Source organism: Schistocerca serialis, chromosome 2 (genome assembly GCF_023864345.2).
Source record: "Schistocerca serialis cubense isolate TAMUIC-IGC-003099 chromosome 2, iqSchSeri2.2, whole genome shotgun sequence".
NCBI lineage: Eukaryota > Metazoa > Arthropoda > Insecta > Orthoptera > Acrididae > Schistocerca > Schistocerca serialis.
In genome coordinates, this window is record NC_064639.1 from 757,422,632 (window position 1) to 757,444,411 (window position 21,780).

At 37.7% G+C, this 21,780-nt stretch overlaps 1 protein-coding gene across 11 annotated transcripts in view; it reads right to left on the reverse strand.

The window, feature by feature from the left end:
- Positions 1–20,924, reverse strand: part of LOC126457957 (transmembrane protein 94) — a 504,907-nt gene extending 483,983 nt beyond the window's left edge. For 3 of the 11 annotated variants that reach the window (XM_050094704.1, XM_050094702.1, XM_050094703.1), the window contains exon 1: positions 1,913–2,035. In XM_050094704.1, the coding sequence (XP_049950661.1) occupies positions 1,913–1,970 (58 nt within the window). In that variant the 5' untranslated portion in view covers positions 1,971–2,035. The other 8 variants (XM_050094701.1, XM_050094692.1, XM_050094691.1 and 5 more) reach the window with 6 other exon arrangements.
- Positions 20,925–21,780: the final 856 nt, after the last annotated feature.

Sequence of the window (21,780 nt, forward strand, 5' to 3'; positions counted from 1 at the left end):
CTTGATTAATTTAAATTCTTCAAGTAGGTGATCTTGTAGAGCTGGAGAACTGGCAGGAGCATTTTCCATAACAAGGAAGACATGTGGAGTGGCACACTCACCTCAAGCGAGGACCAAACAATTCACTGATCCAATCGCAAAGAAGACCATGTGTCACCCAAACCTTGTTGTTGGACCTCCACATCACATTAAACCTGTCTGGACTTTACACTTCTTGAAGGCTCATGGAGTTTTTGAGTGGTTAACAAGCGGCGTTTTAATTTTCAAATCACCGCTTGCATGGGCACAAAATAGCAGTGTGAGACGGTCTTTCATTGGCTTGTGATTAAAAATTGCATTCTCTTCTGCAGCTATAAAGGTACACTTCAGCAGTTATAAAGGCACATTTCAGCATCTTTCTCCAGAATGACCCATCTTGTCACAATTAAAAACATGTTGCGGCAGATAACCCTCAGAATCTACAGGCCGCTGAGGTAGTTCTCTGCTGCCTTTGTGTCAGAGCTGGCTGCTTCACCGTGCCTCTCAATGCTATGGATGCCAGTTCTTCTCTTAAACTTCTTGAACAACCCACAGCTTCCCTTAAACACTTCTTTGGCCACTGATGATCCTGGCATCTTCTTAACAAGGTCAGAAAAAATCATTCTCGCCTTTTCACAAATGATGTTCTTGTTAATAGCACCACCTTGCAATTCCTTTTCATTTATCCATTTAAGGAGCAACCTTTCAACAGCATCCAGAATACGAAACCATTATTTAGATACTCTTGTCACCTCCTTTGAATCACTTATCTCCTTAATCTTGTCCTTGTTCTTGAGGATAGTACAAGTAGTTGATGTACATCGATTGTATGTGCATGCTAAATCAGCAATGCCCACACCACGTTCGCATTTTGCAATGATTTTATATTTCATTTCTAAGGTCATTTTCTTTCTCTTATGGTCATCTTCTTGTGGCTTTACCTTTGAGAACATTTCTACGAAGGTTATTAAAATTTGCACACAAAAAGACACTGGGTGAACACAAATTTTAAAAATGTGTGACCCCAAGCTGCACTAAGATAGTAGCAGAAAGAGCACTAAACCGAGACTGCAGTACATACTAAAGACATTGTTCATACGCCACTGCCAACAATGAAAGGTGTTCATACTGCTGAACATTTCCCCCACCACGCACAAAGGCTGGTGACGTCACACTAAATCATAGTCATTCATTATGCGAAACATCACTTGTTAAGCAAGTCATTTTTTTTTACAATTTGTTTTGCTCATTATGTAACTTGTGCATTATGGGAGGTGTTCGTTAAGTGAGGTTCCACTGTACTGACATATTGTAAGTAACTCACCTTTTGATACTTCACTGTTCTTCCCTTTGAACCGTCTCATGCAGAGAACAAAAAATTTTGGTTTCAACTCTAAAAGAGTGTAAAAATAGTGCAGATACTAGTTCAACTATCATTATCATCAAATAATCCTACTGCAACAATCAGGAGATCTGAAAGCTGAAAATGGTACTTAAAATGGTGGCTTTGAATCAGTCTTATTTGTTCCTGCTGTTTTCAATTTCCTGGGCTTGTATTTCTCTCTGTATCAGTAACAAAAAGAATCAAAGGAAACCAATGGCTTCGGCTCACACAGCTCTCCATTTTCTCTTCCCTGTATTAAAGTTTTGATCTTTATTTGTGATCGCCAAGCAATAGATTTGTGCTTGACTGCTCCATAACATATCACTTAGCATTTTAGTAAGATATTTAATTGCACAACCTATGCCCTGATAGAGAAATTAGAGTAAGCAATTAATGGAGTCATGTCAGTCTTTTCAAATTCTGAATTGGTGACACTGAGCTCCCAAACCACAGGAGAAAAGTGTGAATGTCTTTACTGATATTAACTGTAAACATTATAACCATAAATACCTTCTGCAGGGAGCCAAAATGCATGCACTTCCCACAACTGCCTTGACATTTCTCTCATGTAAACATGGAGGTTTATTTCTCTACACAATTTCCAGTGTACATGATAATGGGCACCTAGACCCAGATAAGTTATTCTAAGCATCCAGTGCATCTATAATAAAATATTTAAGAAATATATATTCATACAAGTTATTATATTTAAATAATGGCAATAAATCACAGAATATATTTCTCAAATCAATATTTATTATTTTTTAATTGTACTTATGAGCACATTACATGTAACTTTTTTTGTTAATGATGGCAATGTTTTCTAAGACTACACAGAACATTTTTTACAGATAAAAATAAAGCTATTTTTCGTCACTTTTTGACAGTCTAAAATAAATCTTCAACAAAAGTAAATGTAAATCACGATGTCCAGCAGAATGGCTGTTTCCGTGAAAGTACAAGGTTAAACTACGAGGGCATTTCGAAAAGTAAAGATACAATGGCTCGCAGTCCTTAAATAGAACATTTATTTAGAAGATGTTAGTTACATCTTATTAACTGGATTATTTGTTATTTTTCGACATAATAACCCCCATTATCCAAACATTTGTTAAGTCGGTGCCCAGGTTTTTGTATCCCACAGTCATAGAAGGTTGCCGCCTGTTGTCGGAATCACATTTCAACTTCGTCTTTGATCTCTTCATCGTCGTGGAATGATTTTCCACCAAGATGTGACTTCAGGTAGCGGAAGACATGGAAGTCTGTGGGCACAAGGTACGGGCTGTATGGCGGATGGTCCAATACATCCCGTTTGAATTGTTTGGGTAGTGCTTTGGTTATGAGCGCTGTGTGAGGCCCAGCGTTCTCATGAAGCAAGCGGACTCCACTTGTCAGCATTCCCTTTCAAAGACGTTTCAAAGTCTGGCAATATGCAGCAGCATTAATTGTCGTAGCAGGAGGCATAAATTCCAACCGAAGAATGCCATGTCTGTCCCAAAAAACAGAAGCCATGATTTCCTTTGCTGAAATCGACATTTTGCATTTTTTGGGTTTTGGTGAATTCGAATGGCGCCATTGCATTGATTGCTGCTTGGATTCAGGTGTGTGGTGATAAGCCCACGTCTTGTCACCTGTCACAATGTAATCTAGGAACTCATCATCTGCTTCAGCATAGCGTGTGAGGAAGTCGAATGCAAAGCCCATCCTTTTCTATTTCTGTTCTTCCATTAACAGTTCTGGAACCCAGCGCACACACAATTTCCTGTACCCTAACTTGACAGTCACAATGTCATAAAGAGTTGTCATTGACATGGCCGGTGTGATCTGAAACAATTCTTTCAATGTGAGACGTCTATTCGCACGAATAGCTTCCTCTGTTCTCCGAAGAAGGCCATCAGAGATCACAGATGGCCGACCTGTTAGTTCGTCATGAACATCGGTCCTACCTTCAGAGGAATGACGACACCATTTCGTTACATTTTGTCGATTCATAATGTTCCCATAAACAGAAATAATTTCTTTGTGAATATCCACTGGTAGGTGACCTTTTGCATGAAGAAAACGTATGACAGAGCACACTTCTCTTTTGGCGGGATACTGAATCGGCACAGCCATTTTAAACACAACCTACTCCAACCAGAAGCAACATTCAACTGCTGAACGACCGTGAGGAGAAAGCTAACGGTTCTAGGTTAACACCAGTGTTGCCAACTTGCTCGCCAAAACTCTTCTGTTTCTCTGGCGTATGGTGTATCTTTACTTTCCGAAATACCCTCGTATATTAGGTTCAAGTACCTGCATCGTCTCCTAAATGTCAATATTTACATGATACTTGTGTAGTACAAGAGACATTAGGTACTTGCTTTAGACTGAAATTTTGTACAGAAATTTCTTAAATATTTAACACTATAATATGTATTGCACGGCAATTGTGTGATGAAGGTAACATGTGACAGTGGCAGTAACTACAAATAAAGCAAGTAAATCGAGTACTTCATATCGAAATATGTGATACTCTATGGAAAATGATTCACTGCTAAATGTATAGCTACCTTATGCTACAGTAAAAAACCGAACAGTAGCTGCTCGTTGAATCCCGAAAATTCCATCATTCTGTCATAAAAAATTAAGAAAAAATTTCCTTAACAGCCCACTTAGCACACTAAGACTGATTACATAACCAGGATGAAAATATAACCAGTTAGCACCCAATTCAAACATAATTGGTTAAGTCAAATACAGCATGAAACTTAGATTCACTTGTACTACTGGATCACTCACTGACAAGTAGTCTACCAGTTCCCACATTCTGATGAAATTTTGTATGAACATTTGCACACATTCCCAATAAACATTGATAAAGTTTCAATACTTCGGGAGATACAGTCATTTGTTTAACCCCCATTATGCAGCTATCAATATTGCACCTGTGAATTTTTGGCAACTTTGAGACATAATATCTATAGAAATATTTTCTTAAAAGGAACAACACTAGGCATCTTGTACGATATTTTGCGCTCTCTTCAATGAAATAATTAAAAAAACTATTTCCTGAGCAATTTTTATTTGGATAATTTGAAGTAAAATTGTCCAAAAAATAGATGCATGGAAAAAATGTGAAGTTTCACTTTTTATAACTTTGAAAGTAAGTGCAGGATAAACCTGAAACTTGACACTATAAACTTACCAATACAAGGTCTTAAAATAAAAGGTTTCATTCTCCTACTTGTTTCCAATAGTATATAAACTGAGGGCAAATTGACGATTTTTTCTAAAAACACGAAAATAGGCATTTTGGGCCACTTTTACAAAAAAAGAGCTGTCCGCATTGAAAATGGGTCTACCTTCTAGTGGTAATCAAATTAAGTCTGACATCTTTTATTATATTCTGCAATTCTTTTGTACTATCTTGGGAAGGCAATATCATAAGTATTGATGACTAGCAAAACTTCAAAAAAAGGGGTGTCTTGTCATGATTCATCATGGCATTTTTATGTCTGTTTTTCTGCTATAACTACGTAATCAAACTGGTTATAAAATTCACAATTTAACTGTGCATTACCAAGGCAGTGGGGGTCATGGTAGAAAAACTTTGCTTAAAAGCTGCAGAAAACATTGTATAAATAGCCTTCATGTTTTATACCATTATCACATTCTGTAAATTTTGGTGAAGTTCATAGCAGTCTTCCCGACACTTTTTTGAATGGATTCATGTTACAGAGAATTATTAGTACTTCTTTTTAATGTGTAATTCTATTGGTGTGCTAGTTCAATTCCAGTTTAAGGTATAGTGTACTTTGTGTTAGCACAGTTTGCAGTTCATGTGGCACATTAGCGTGCTGATGAAAAATTGTATAACTGTGTCACTATGGTAGATGATGGCTTAACCACAGCTGGTTCCTTTTAAAGCAACAAGATTAGCATCATCACTGCCATAGAGGCCACGTCAGATACCTGTGCAACAGCAGCCATGGGTGGATTTGTTAACCACAGATTCCCAAGCCTGATAAGGGTTTCTTTACACAGCATCCCAAGCTGATGAAGCATAAGTTGGACAAGATGTCTTTTAGGATCATAAGCTTATGTTTGGTTCTAGTTACTTGAAATTTTTACAGGTTTCATTAAGTTGTTGTAGAATGTCATAAGGAAAACTGTGCTGCCGGCCACATGACATCAGAAAGATATCAGTGACAGGATTGTTTGGGAAGAAATTTTGGTAAGACAGAAACCAAAAATATTACACTTTTCAAATGTGATTATGTCAAATTAGTGAGGCCACAAAAAATGAGAAGAATATTCTTTTTATTGGATACCTTGTTCAATTTCACTTTTTACAAAAGGAATTTTGTAGAGCTCAATGCTGTAGAAATGTAAATACGAAGAAAAAAAAAGACTGCTTATTTGCAGTTTTTCTGAGTCAAGCTTATTTCCTAGTCATTAGTACTTTTGATATTATCTTCCACAGAGAGTACTCAACATTTGTAAAACACAATAAAAGTAGATTTGGGTACTTTTGGAACGAGCCATTTTCAATGGGCCTGCAACTTGCCGTCATCTTTTAGGGTCTTATATGCTTGCACTGCAAAACCAAATCTAGTTTTTTTGGTGATTTAGAACAGGGTCTTCTTAATGAAAGGAGTTTGAAAGAGTTTGCAGATCAACAAAGTAGGCAAAAAAAGCCAGTTTTTATGTTTTTAGAAAAATTATCAACTTTGCCCTCCATTAGTAAACTATTGAAAACAAGTAGCACAATGAAATTTTATATTCTAAGCCCTCGTATTGGTAAGCTCATACATTTCATGTTTCAGATTTATCTTGCAGTTACTTTTGGAGATATAAAAAGCTAAACTTTACATTTTTTCAAGTGTCTACTTTTTCATCGGCTTTGCCAGAAGTGATCCATATGCAAAATGCTCAGGAATTTAATTTTTTTTTTTAAATTATTTCACTTAAGACAGTGCACAAGTTGTACAAGATGGCCTAATTTTGTTCCTTTCAAGAAAATATTGCCAGAAAACTCAAAGGTGCACTGTTAATAGTTGGACTGTGGGGTCGAACAAATGGCTACATCTGTGCAAGTATCAAACTGACGGAAGAAAAACTTTACCAATGTTCTTTGGGAATGTGTGCAAATGTTCACACAAAATTTCAGCAAAATCAGTGATGATCATGAGGAAATTTTTCCAAAATTAGACCACTTGACATGGAATGGCCCTACTTGCAATGTAACAGTAAGTGTCCTGCACAGTCTGTGTGCCACAGCAAAAACTATAAAGCCAAAAACAGATCAGTCGTCGTCGAAGAAGAGCTCCTTAGAATGCAGCATGGAAAGCAGAAAGACATAAAACTAGTGCAACAGAAGCCTTTGCAAAGGAAAAGTGCTCAATCTCCAAAAAATGCTTTCTAAAGCAGTGTGGTACTGGTACTCAGAAAATACCCTGTTTCACTTTCATTCCACCTACTAGGGTGCCATCAACATTATAAGAAGAGAGGTGAGACAATTACAGATCACACTTAGTTCCGAATGATATTCAGTAAGGTTAGCAGCTGAGCTGACTAGAACTATAGAAAGATACTACAAACTTAATAGCTGAAGCAACATTAAGTTACATACATTAAGGAAGCAATGCTTACTGAAAAACGGGAAGTTAACAATCCAGGGCTAGCACAAGGAATTCTGCAGGACAGTGGTGAGAGAACCAAGCCAGTATGATTGCTTGTACAGTATGTTATTAGTCATGTAGGTGTTTATCAGGTTGATCTATATATCCCCTTTCTGGTATTCCCTCTTACCATAATTTTATTGCATTTCAGACTTATTTACTTGCTTGTCAAGTGCCCAATGCCATAACTGTGTTGTGGGCAGTTACCTTTTTACTACCTCCACTGACTGCATTCCGCAAAGGTTTTTCCAAAGAGACTTATTTTCACTTGATTATGAAATGTGAAAAGACAAACCCTATTTATGAAAATAATTATATCCTCACAAAAGACCTGCTGCTCTGTCTGCAACAGCAGCATCATTCCTCGTAGTTGGCAAAGAGGCACATATCTTGAAGTGTTGCTAAAAGAAACCTCTCTCTTTTACCGTCCCAAACTCTGCACGTCTCCTGCAAATACCTCTGGTCTAGTTCAGTAAGAAGCCTTGGAACTGGGCTTTGTAGCATGGATGGCTCTGCTGCAACGACTGTTCCCCATGGACCAAAGTAATCGACTTTAAATGTTTGTGAAGATTAACTGTCTTTCAAGTACTGATTCCATCAACCAAGCCACAGATGTCAGAGAGATATATTATTTACGACATTCCTCATCAAGCGAAAAAAAATATATTGTGAAGCAGTGGTGAGTCTCCCCAGTTCCTTGAACAGTCCTCTGCAGTGCGTTCTTCAGTATTTACATGGCTAGTTATTTATATTAAACAATTTTGGGCAAAAAAAAAGAAAAAAAAAAAAAAAAAAAAAAAACCACACATGCAGCTATGTCTGACAATGTCCACATTGTCAATAAAGATTTGTTTAGGTACTTTAGTAACTCTCTCGTATGTTCTTCCCAACTGAATTTATTATCAAGCTATAATCGCAACAATTTAACACTGTCAACCTCTTCTAGCTGTTTATTCTCAAAAATTGATTATTTTTGTTGTTACCTTCTACTTTTTTGTCATTTTATTTTAGATATATGTGTGAACACTCTTACAAGTTCTGAACTGAGTATTCACTGCATTATCAGAGTTTAATGACTAAAAATTGGCTATTAACCGTTCATTAATGCCCATGAAAATTGCATTCACTACTCTTACTATAACACAGATAAACAAATTTTATTTCTGGTAACATAACATGTGAAGGGTCATTAACATTCAGAAGAAAGAGAAAAGGACTTCCAAAACCTTGTGGGACAGCAGATGTAATCAGTTGTCAGTTGAATGGTGGCTAATGTTGTAATACAGAATACAGGACTCTTTCCTGTTGAATTCTTTGTTTCCTTCAGAGAGATATGATTTGAACCATTTTGGGACATTCCCTGTTACACTATTGTCAGGATTTGATAAACAAAATACTTTTTATGCAGTGAGTTAACATGTATAGACCTCTCTGCCCATAATATGTATTCTTAGGTATCTAGACTAAATGTTGTGTCATTTATGCCTTGTGTAGTATGCTTTTGTAAATTGCCGGAGACACATTAAATATACTAAAATATATATTCCTAAATAGTCTCTCTTCACCATTATTTTACTGTGCAAACATAAAATCCAACAGGTTATGGGCCTAGGAAGATTCAACTGAATAAGTTTGACCAGTGAAAGGTGGAAAACTTAATATTGTTTGTGAGCAGTTCATAATCTACAGTAATTGAATTCTAACTGAACAAATGGCTTCTGCCCATATACCACAGATTGATAAGCTCACGCACTGAGAAAATTATGCACCTATAAAGTTAGCAGTAGATGCTTATCTACAGTTGGACTACCTCGGGGACATCACTGATGGAATGTTAACGTTCACAGATTCAGATACTCAGAAGAACAACTGTACAGCAAAATTCAAATTAATTCTTCTAGTTGATCCTGTAAATTATGTTCATATAAGAAAGGCCAGTGCAGCAAAGGAAGTATCGGACACTCTTTTGAAGACAAGAGGTTTAACTGGGAAAGTGGTTTTGCTAAGAGAGCTTATCAAAAGGTCTGATGAATGTAAAAATGTTGATGAATGTGTAAACAATATCATCTCCACTTCAAATTGTATAAGATATATCAGATTCAACATTGCTGAAGAATGGATTGGTACCTCATTACTAATGGGACTACCTGATAATTACTCCCCCTTGATAATGGGCTTAGAAGTTCAGGGATATCAATTGCAGGTGGCAGTGTGAAAGTCAAGATAGCACCACGATGCGAAGAATGTACACAAATATCCTATCCATGACAAAGAAACGGCTTTGTATTAGAACAAACGTGTTCGATGTTATGAATGCCAAAGAATGGAACACTCTGCATCGCACTGCAAGGAAAAACAAGTGCACAAGGAAAAAGTCAAATTCCAAAGCAATAAAGATAACACACTGCATATTATTCTTATGGTAAAAGTGGAAGTAAGCAAACATATTGTTTCCTGGAATCTGGAGCATCTGTGCATATCAGTAATCAGTTTTATAAGATGTTCTTCCTAAAACACACATTGGTGTTTCATCAGCTACAATGTGAACTGACAGGAAAGATAGCTACTAATTTGCTTTCAGAGAGTGTAACAGTGATTAAGGGCAACAAGGTAATTTTTTATTTAAATGCTGCAGAAATAACTGATCAGAGCAACACTGTGATGGCCACAGCAAGGAAAAGGGGTATCTATAAGTTAGATGTTCTTCAAGTGCGAAATAGTTATAGAGTACATTCTGCAAAAAGTTTTTTATGGTGAAAGCAAGCCAGATTACCGTTGAAAACAAGTAAAAATAGATCTACTGAGCTTTTATAGTTCACTCACTCACTCACACACACACACACACACACACACACACACACACACACACACACCTTTGCGGGCATATGGAAAGAGAATCTATAGGAGGTAGTTGTCATTTCCTTACCTTGAGTAACGATTTTTGAAGATAAACAAAAATTTATTTCCCGACAACCAAGGGCAAAGTGGGCAAAATATTTTACAGTTTTCACATCATGGTTGACAGACAGACCGGTAAGAAAGTAAAAGTTCTCAAACAGACAATGGTAGTGAATATGTTAATAAACAGTTTAGACAACAACTCAAAGAATTTGGAATCAGAAATCAAACTACAATTCACTATAGTTCTGCTTGAAACAGAGTAGCAAAATGTGCTAACAGAAAAATTGTAGAAAAAGCAAGGAGCACGTTAAAGTATGCAGGATTACCAACAAGTTATTGGGCAGAAGCAGCATCATCTGCAGTGTATCTAAATAACAGATTGCCTAGTAAAGCTGTACCAAATAAGACTATATGCAAAGTTTGTCTGGAAAGAAACCTGATCTGGATCATCTAAGAATTTATGGGTGTAAGGCCATGGCAAAAACTGGGACTCTAAACATGAAAACTATATTTTACTGGACACTGCGAAGATTCCAAAGGTTACAGATTTACAAAAAATAGTAATAACTAGCAGAGATAAAATATTTTTAGAATCTGGTGAAAATGAAACAAATCGTGAAAAAGTATGTGTAGATCTTAATCTTGAAGATTATGTCCAAGAACATGCAAAGACAACTGTAAATTTAAAGGAATGACCTGAAGAAGTTGTTCAGGAGCAATGAGGTATTATTCAAGATGAAATGGATAATGAAATACAGGAAACTCCTGCAGCAGAGGACATAAATTTATTGCATTCATCACATACAATACTACCCAAACTGTGTCTGGATAACGAGATGTATATGGCTGCTCAAACATTCAACAATGAATCTGTACCCAGCCCAATAGCAGATAATTGGAAGAAAGCTAAAAGTAAGATGGGTCTTCAGTATCAAAAACCTTTGAAGATTGAATACCAAAGTTTAAAGATCACTTGGCAGTTAAAGGCTGCTTTCAAATAGAGGGCAATGTCTAACACAGAACAGGCCCCTTGCTGGTACCTCGTTTGTTCCCAAATGCTAGCGGCGGTCGATCGTAGGTGCAACTGACTGCCCCACGAAGTCACGCCGCCTGTTCTTCAGTGATAGAAGATCCTACCAGAACTACCTAACAGATACTGGCTATGATTTGAGCATCTTACCAGAAACTTCGTGCAGTACGGCAAACTGCCACTAGCATTCTGTTTATCCACCACAAATAACTTGTCCATACCAACGTATGCAGTGGCTTGAATCACTGTTGTGGAAGCAATAATAGGAGCTGATCTCTTCGCCATTACCAATTCTTAACGGATGCAGCCAATGCTCACCTGGTTGGCAGCATTACAGGACTGACAGCTGCAGGGTTTCATGGCAATGCAAATGTGCACAGTGCTGAAATGATACAGGAGTGTGATGCAGAGCATACGCCTCACTGCTAAGACAATTCCCAGCTTTGACTAGATCTCCAGGCACACCTACGCAAGTGCCACACAATACGGTGGATCATACAGAAACCACAGATGATCCCCCAGTATCTAGGAGACCTAGGCATTTGGCACCTGAGTGCATAGCCACTTCTAAGGATGAATTCAACACAATACTTAGGGAAGGAACAATCCAACTATGAAGTAGTCTGTGGTCATCTGCTTTACACCTTGTTCCAAAGAAAGGAGGAGCCTGGTGTCCATGCGGTGATTATCACATGCTCAATTCTAGAACTGTACTCAATTGCTATGTAGTACCCTTGCTGCAAGATTACAATTTTGTATTACATGCAGCTACAATATTCAGCATTTTGACTGTGCCCAAGCTTATATGCAGATTCTTGTAGCAGAGAATGACATCACAAACACGGCAATTATTACTCCAAATGGACTTTCCGAGAGCAAGTTCATGCCTTTTGGTTTATGGAATGCTGTCCAAACTTGGCAAATGGTCATCCAGTCCATCCTACAGGGCCTGCCATTTTGCTCTGCCTACCTCTATGACATACTCAAGTATTCAGCCACTAAGGAGTAACATCACCAGCACCTTAAGGAAGTACTCAAATGTTTCAAACAGTACAGTGTGATGTTAAACAAAGTCAACTGCAAATTTGAGCAGTGGTAGTATCCTAGTGCAGTGGACTGAGGAAACACGCTCCGCTTTCGAGGCTGGGAAGCAAAATATGACACACACAGCACTCCTCATGCACCCAAGTTCGATGCAACCTTTATGTTGGTGGTGGACACAAACCAAATAGCTATCAGTGCAGCAGTGCAGCAACTGTTGGACGGTTCGTGGCAACTGCTTGCGTATTTTTTCTGTAAATGTCACTGTGACAATGGAAGTGGAGTGTTTATCGCATGAACTCCTGGCCACATACATGGAAGGTAATATTGCCACCCATATGTAGAAACAAGAGAATATACAGTCTACAGAGACCACAGGGCATTAATTTACACCTTCAAGAGGAACAGCAGCAACTGCTCTCCTCAACAATACAATCTCCTTGAGTTTGTACATCAATTTACTACAGACACTTAAAACATTTCTGGCGTTAATGATGTGGAGGCCAACTGTCTCTTATGTGTCAGCAGTGTGTTGAAGCTTATTAATTTTCTGGAACTGGCAAAGCCTCGGCAGGATGACCAAGAGCTCAGTATTGAAGTTAGAACTGGTCAACATTCTCAGCGATCATGTCCAACTATATTGTCATGTTTCACAAGGAAGTCGCACCAATACCTCCCGGCTGTGTTCCCATGGCACGTTTTCAATGGTCTCCACTATCTAATCCAGCTTAGATCCCATCCAACTTTCCATCTGGTGTCGCAAATTTTCATCTGGCATGAGATGGAGAGAGACTGCTGGAAAAGGACACAGACATGACCACAATGTCAGCACCATGTGCAATTGTCAGTCAGCAATTTTTCAGATGCAACTTTAAGTTTTGCACATATGCACCTCAATGTGGTAGGGCCACTTCCTCCATCAGAAGGCAAGCAATATTCGTTCACAATGATAGATCACTTTACTTGCTGGCCGGAGGCAGTGCAGGTGGACAACATCTTCACAGAAACTTTAGCCTCTGTATTTCCATCAATGGGCTCGCAAGGTTCAGCTGCACACACCTACTGACCACACCTGACAGTTTGATTCAGATCCGTTCATCCAGTTGAAAAAGTTCTGTGGATATGTACATCATAAGATGACCAGTTACCATTGCGCTAACAAGGGCATGATTGAGCAAAGGCATCATTCCCTGAAGGTGGTGCTCATGTGCCATGGAACTTAAGGACATCTGCCCATCCAATAGTTTCCCTTGGCCTATGAACCACTTATATGACAGACACTGACTCCTCGGCTGTGGAACTGGTGTATGGCAAAATATTTGCCTTCCAGAAGAATTTGTTGATTCCAATTCTCTACAGATACCAATACACGACCAACCAGATTTTCTCCATCAGTTAAGAGACAATGCCACTCAGATACCAACTCGCAAGGCCCCAGACATTGTACGCTGACCACTTATGTGCATTATGACTTACACAGCCACTCGCACTTAACACTCCTGACTGATGACAGCGTTAAGCCACCATTGCAACCACCTTACACTGGCCCATACCATGTCTTATATGAAGAGGTATGAATACAAAGGATTCAGTAAACGGCAAGCCCACAACTGCTTCACTCAGCTACATTAAGCTTGCATGCATTTTTTACAAATGGATACCATCTACAACAGCATCAAGGCCTCAACACCTTCCATCACCAGTGCCACAACCTCAAGTGCAGATGCAGCAACAGGCCGACGAGGAGCAACGACGAGTAAGTATGATCCGCTCTGCTTCTACTGAGGGGGCTGATGTAGAATTTGCTACACATGTCTGCCGCGCAGACCGTGACAAGACGCCTCAGACCATTTGGCGAAAGTCTTTTACATTTAGCTAGCACTTCCAAGGGAAAATATTGCCTTTGCTACTAACATTGTGAACAAGTTTTGCAAAGACTCTCTACTTAAACATTGGGTTGCAATGGGCCCCCAAAGGGTGCGCCATTTTTTATTACAAAATTAAACAAAAATAAAATAAATTTTCATTGTATCAGTCTGTTACCTCGTACAAGTGTTAGTCCACAGTAATAACCCACTCAAAGCACTAAATAGCGTAGTTGCAACAGGTTCCAGCCCACAGCTTATTCAACTGCTAATTATCTCAAAGACAACTGCCTCTTTGTGGACTGTACTGCTAGCTTGGAACCTGGGTCATTTTCTTGCATGGATCGTAATTTTTTTCTCATCTATGTCACTGTTTATTTTAAACTATGAATGCTCACTTGAACATGTGACAGTATAACTTACCACTGGGCAAGCTGCAGTGATTTTACTGATTCGCAATCTTGAAACAATGGAATGGTACATGACAGCTATTTATGGCTGGCGCACTTTATACATAGGTGCACCCACTCGAAGGTTAAAAGAATATTTAGATGTTTAAAAGGAACTGTTGATTACAAATTAAGAATCTGTAAGACAGAAAACAGGAATTTTATAGTGATGCAGACTGGGGAAACAGAATGTGTAACAGACATTCCATTATAGGTAGCGGTTTCAAACTGATGGAAGGATCAATATCCTTGTCTTGGATGAAACAAAGAACAGTAGCTTTGAGTATCGTCAAGGCTGAATACAGGGCGTTGGCTTTCACTCCAAAAGGTGAAATTGAGCAGCACACAACTGTCGAGCTAACTGGATGATTTTGTGACAACATGAGAGTTATCAAGTTAGCTCAGAACCAAATAACAACTGTGTGGTCCACACACACTGATATTAGGCAATGTTTTATTCTGTACCATTTGAAACAGCAGGATATTACTATAAACTATTTGTGTACATAGAGGGAATGCTTTCTGGTTAACTGACCGAGCCTCTCAGTAAAGACAAACTCCAGAAATTGGTAAAATTGTAGGGTTTAACAACAAAGTTCTATGCACAGTGTTTGGGGAAGGTGTAATGTTCAAGATTATTGTGAGCACATAAACATATTTGCACAAGGGCAGGTCTGCCTATTATATATATTCTTAGGTATCCGGACTACTTTTTCTGTGTTATATGCCTTGTGCAAACATGCCTTCGCAAACTGCCTTCCAAACAGTGTTTCTCTATTAGTATTATTTTACTGTGCAAATATATAATCCAACTACCATAATACCCTAACTTATTTAAAAGGATATTATGATTCAGAGATATCTTTGACAGATCACGGAATATACCAGCAGCCTACAAGTTTAACATTATTTTATTTGTTATCAGATGGTTAAGAATCCGCTTGTAATTTTTATTTTCTCTACAATTATTGAGAATCTTGCCAAAAGATGACTTGGCCACAAGTATGATGGTATTTTTATATCTTATTTCTTATATAAGGCATAACTTCAGAATATTTTAGTCAATCGGGAAATCTGTCAATTGTACACAACTGGCTAAATGAGTAACTCAACATGTTACTAAATGCAGAAAAACAGTATGTAATTAACTTCGTTGATATTTTATTGAATAACAGGTTTTTTTTTTAATTTTATTTTTGAAGATTTTATGATGCACATTATTTCTACTTGTTTAGTGAGAGTAATGTTAATGACGTTATTAGTAATGGGTGGTCAGAGAAATTTCAGGACAGCATATACTGAGTCAGACAGCCTCATATTTTCAAAAAGTTATGAAATGCCTGTTTTGCAGCACTGCATACATCTGCTACAATCGTATCACTTGCTCTTAAACCTATGCTCAACGTCACAACTCTGGTTCTAACAGTCTCTTGTATCACTTAATACCGTAGGGCCTATTGTCTCCCACATCTGTCTGCATAGGGAGCTTGTGAATCCCGCTCTTTGTGATTTCAGCTTTCACCCAGCCTTATTATGCAATTTGCCTTCATCTCTCTTGCAATTTAGCTTCACTCCAAGGCAAATGGATTAGCTTAGGCCATATCAGGCTGGCTCTCTTGTGAGTTGGTCTGCCTTATGCAGATGCCTTAGTAAATCTGCCTCAGTCTCTCGCTTATTCCACATTCACCCAGAAACATCACTGTCCATTTTGAATTAATTCTAACTGCTGCCAACCATCCCAACTGCCTATGAGACTGGCACATTGTACAATCCATCCTCCCTGGAAGATCAGGTTGTAAACTAAAAATACGATAAATTTAGACAATATTTTCATCATATTTATGACTTCCTATCATCCCAGACATGCTGCTTACATCTGACTCAGCATCCTGTACATTATAGTTGCCCTCACATTGGAAAATAACATGCACTTCATTAAAACCTGCAAAATAATGTCACAGAGCAGTAAAGGTAGCTCACCCTGCTTCAATACAGTAACATTTCTATATACAAAAATGAGAGACTAAAGTTCTCTAACTTATAAAGGAATTCAGACACACAGAAGTAAATTTCTTTATCCCAATTTGTAGATGAAATATTTGTGACTTGGCCACATAGAAATGACATGATTTCTACAACATGCTAACCCAAAACATGCACTGCTGTCATGGAAGGAACAGTTCTAAAGTGAATAGCCACAAGAAAAACCAGTGAAAGCTAAACAGTGATGAGAATATCATTATCACTCGCAGAGTATTGCAACTGTGGTTATAGTATCCTTGCAATTAGTGGTGCTTTACACTGAAAATGTGTGCAACTGAACTGATGCTTTTAGTTTGTTTGGTGCAGCAGAGTAGTGGTGATGGTGATGGGGGGGGGGGGGGGGGGGGGGGATTGGCATGCTCATGTAGCAATCAAGATGCTTTCAACTGCAGAAAAAGAAGGAATATGCTGATATACTTGGGAGGAGGACGACATTTCCAATTTCAGTTATACAAATATGGAACATTTTAATTTGAGTAGGAAAACGCTTTCCACAGTAGGCTGTACAGTTATCCTTTATTTGCTGTGAAACTGGCAAATTTCAACACTAAGCCATTTTCAAGCACTTATACATACGCAGTATGCAATACGTCATATATGTTTTTGAATACAATCAAAACACATTCCATTTGCAAAGCCATATTCAGAAGCACATAACCATGTCATCTCAGCTATGAACAAAAGAAGTTCCACATGCAGATAGTCTGTACGTGGAAGTCTTGCAATTCACACATCAGATGACTTGGTTATATGCTTCTAGGAAACAATGTTTTCATTCTTATATTGTAATGTAGATGAACTATCTCAGATACGGAAGGTGTTTTGATTTACGCCAAAACACATATGGCATACTGCGTAATGCTTGTGTGTAACTATAAGTGCTTGAAAATGACTTAGTGCCAAAACTGGCCAGTCGCACAATGAATACAGGAGAATTGCACAGCCTACTGTAAACAATAGTTTCTTTCACAAAATTCTTTGAGGCAATGGATTCGGGTATGAACAATATATTCAAGGCATTTAAAATTATCTTTGCTCACATTTGTAACACAAATGAATAGAGTTTACTCCCACAACAATCCTCTTCCAGCAACATTCAACACTCAGGCCACAGCTTTCCTCCTCTGGTACCACCCACGCTCTACTCAAACAAAAGTGTGAACTTATGAACTGTAAACCACACAATATTATGAGGCAGCCATCTGTGACATGAGGCATAGGCAATGTGATCGTGCGAAATATAAAATACCATTACTTATTCTATGACAATAAAGATTAAAACAATCCTACAAACGAATGCCTATTCTACGAAATATTGTAGCTTATGAACTTAATGCTTAATCCCTTACTAACCATTGCTAATACTAGTTGATAAAAGCACTGCAGTGAAACTGGACAAATTGCAGCTACCATTACAGTCAATCAAAATTACTCTGGAGAAAAATCATTAGCTAGGTGTTGTAATGGGACACCCTTTTCTAAAATATCTTTTTTTTTATGGAAGTAGCTGATACCAGGATTAATCCTGAATCTGGTATAGGTGAACATTCTCGGCATTTCACTAAAAGAATTTCATATGATTTTGTGTATGATGTATTATATTTCAGGCGAAAATGTATGAAAAGCAATTAATTTGTTGCAATCAATATGTACTAATGGTTGAAATTACTCTTCTTTTAGGAAGACCTGAAATTATAAAATTTCTGGCATACTTAAAATTCACACTATTAATTGCACAATCGAACGCAAATTATAAAATTTATTTCCGGACTCATTTAAAAAATAACAATATAACCTGGTGAGAATTCTTCTTTCATCATGAAAGTTTGTAAACTCTTGTTTTGTAAACTCTTTGGAATATTGTGAGTAACGTGGAATGTAAGCAGTAGAGTGCATGACTCTGACAACGTCCGTAGATTTTAATTTTGTTTACAACAAAATGTAACTGATGGTTTTATGAAGAAGGAGATTGTGAAATCAGTGTGATATAGAAGAATAGGATTAAATAAATCATAGCAACCGACAGTACTTCTGGAACCCAGTAGGTCAAAATTTCAGCCTCAAGAATGTACCCTAGACACAAGCATTCGAGCCAACAACATGAAAAAATAAAGATAAGTAAAAAGATTTTTTGTAACATTACACCTCACGAAGCTTTCAAAACTTGTGCAGAGACAGAATTTTATTGGTGATGTATGGGAGAGTAAGATTACTACAGTATATCGAAAGGTATCAAATCTAAACCTGTCTTCAAAAACCATCACTTATTAAAAAAATACAGCAAACCAAAATCATCTCTTAAAATCCAATTGCATAACTACAGAGTAAAATAATAGCCTACATGAAATGTATCAGGCATGGTGATGAGCAATACAGGCACGGAACGTCACCTCAGAAGTGCCACTAAAAATTGAGCACTCATGACAGTACACAAATTGTTTCATAAAATCTTATACCAAGTGGAAGATTTCCCATTAACAAGAGTAAAACAAAACAGGAAGAAAGAGTGATAGTTCACTCACACTTACTCCACCTGCAGGCAAGGGAATAAACAACAAACCAGAAAATTGCCAAGTAATCAGACCACACATATGTGTGCTGTAAGTGGGCTACTACACAGCGTGTCCAAAAAATATGTAAGGTTTAGCACACTTTAAGACCACTTTAAACTCTATAGACAGTATGTATCGAGAACATAAGATTACTTATGTCAATGTAGGACTATCAGTACAAAATTATGATAGATCTGAAAATGAATGGCATTTAGTCTAGAAGTGAGAAGTGAAAGACAAACTGAATGCATAAAGCAGAAAGCAATGACACAATCCTACATGCAATAGTACAGCACACATGCAATATTCTTAAAATGAACTGAAAACAGAAGAAATAATATAGATTTATAAATGTAAAGAAATGACAAGTGGTTTTGGTACAATACAAAAGACCATCATGCGGTCATTCAATACAAGTTCCCCCCTACAAGAAAGTAACTTATTTCACAAAGTATACAGCCATATAAGCACTAATAGCAATATATAGGATCTAAAAAAACTATGTATGAAAACTTTTAGTGTGTTTAGAGGAGATAAAATGAAACCTTATAATGTGACAAAAATAAAGTGCTTCCTTTCCTCACTAGGAATGTTCATACACAATGTTCGTATTGACGTGTTATGAATATTGCCACAGACTGTCCGTTTAGCTGAAGCTGGAGTCATTAGGGCCTATCTGTGAAACAAGTGATTGCATGGGGGGAAGGGGGGTAAATTATAATAATAATAATAATTATTATTATTACTAACATGCAGGTGGGAGTTGTACATCAAACTCACGACACACCCAGCATCTGCACAACAATATTCATCATATGACAGGTGAGCACCATCTCTGAACACAAATGGTATCAAAAACTACATTTGACTCATTGTGGAGAAGCGGTGTACATAAAAGGTTGTTCTTTATCACCTTTACACACTCAAATATTTTGCACACATGGCTTTTTCCATATTAAATGTAGAAGATGCATAAGGAAGCATAGTCGGTAGTTCCATCTACAGCTCATGGACAGAACACACCCTATATCTATCTACCCTTCCTGCATAATTATGGTGTACGAGAGCATCAAACACAAGAAACGGTACTATGAAGTAATCATTTAATACTGTACATCTTTAGAACAACAAGTAACTGTGAATAGGTATACTATTCGGAAAGCAGTAATGCGGTAGCGCTTCATCGTATTAACACGTTGACACAGGGAAAACTATTACAAAGGTATCTACCAACAAAGTTACACTCCCATTAACCATACATAATTACCTAAGGAACCACAACCATTAAAACTGGGCAAACGCTAGTCATCATAACTACTGTGCTGCAATTAAAAACACCTGCATACTAATTAAGAAGCAATTACACGATACAGAATACGAAAAACACAAAATAACTGTTTCACAAACACCGAGAAATCAAATGCTTAAACATACAAGAAAAAACATTAGTGCTGCGGATCCCCTTGCACGCGCAGACTTGGAACACTTATCCACACTGACAGATAACTCAACATAGTCTGTGATGATTCTAGTGTTACATACAGCTGAAAGACAGAAGCACTTGTCTGTTATAAGGCTATATTTTGTTTTAGTGTGAAAACACGGCTACGTGCAAATATGTTATCGAATAAGGTGCAAAAACTTGCACAAATTATCGCTACCATCACCACAACACAGTCACACATTAGGAAGCCACGCACTTTCATTTCTTCTGTTATTACATTTCCGCTCTTGCAGCTATAACACCGCCCATTGTTAGTAAGCGTTTGTTGTCACTATAAACTTATCTAAGCACCTGCAAAAAACTAACATAACACGCTCACTATGCTTTCAAAGACATTCTACCTCGTACCTCCGATGCGATTTTGGCGCCAACAATAAAGCCGGGTTCACACATGCAACGGAAGTGTCGTCGCAACTAGTAGCATATTGCAGTTACATGTGAGAACCCCCAGTTGCGTGGTGCAACATACGAGACGCAACTAGTGTAATGCCACAAAAAGTTTTTTTTTAACTTATTGGCTTTTGCCCATATAGCCAACTTAAAGCTTAGTTTACACGACGACACTGGGTTGCACCACTCGTTGCGTGGAATTAGTTGCACGCAAATGGCTTCATATTTGACTGTAGACAAGGAGAAACCAGTATATACTCCAATTTCGTCGTTTTGTGGTTTCCTGAGTCGTGTCTGAAATGAAAGTTTTGGCAGCTGCACGTCGCACGAGTTGTGATGGAGTTAAAGCTTGTTGCGTGGAATTGCTGCATAAGAAAAAAAAAGAAACGTTCTTAGATTCGTGACTGGATGAAGAAAAGACGTCAGCTCGGTTGCTCAGCATCCTTGCTGAAATAATTTGTAATGGAAGACCCAAGAAGTTCTTTTAATTATCTTAGATTGTCACCAGAACTGTTAAAGTTTCTTCTAAATAGAGTTAATTATGTGATAAGGAATAAATATATTATAACGAATGAAGCACTGTAGCCAGAACTGAAATTACGTATCACATTGCATGCAATATAATCGAGAACACTTGGCATGCTATGAGATGCGATTTTAGTTGGTGATGACGCTTTTTCATTAACACCAGTAATTATTAACAGTAACAATTATTAACATTAACAGCAGTAATTATTCGAAGCCGGTCGCATTAAGAAGAGAATGGTTTGTAAACTATTGTCTTAAAGATAGATCTGTACAGTGGCAATACTTCAAAATTCAACTATACGTGAATGGTGAGTACTGCTGTGACGCTTTAAATAGATGAATATTGAATAAAGAATGTAGCTTCTTGATCTGTGTAGTCTTCCAACCTGTCAACAACACTCCTTTTAAAAAG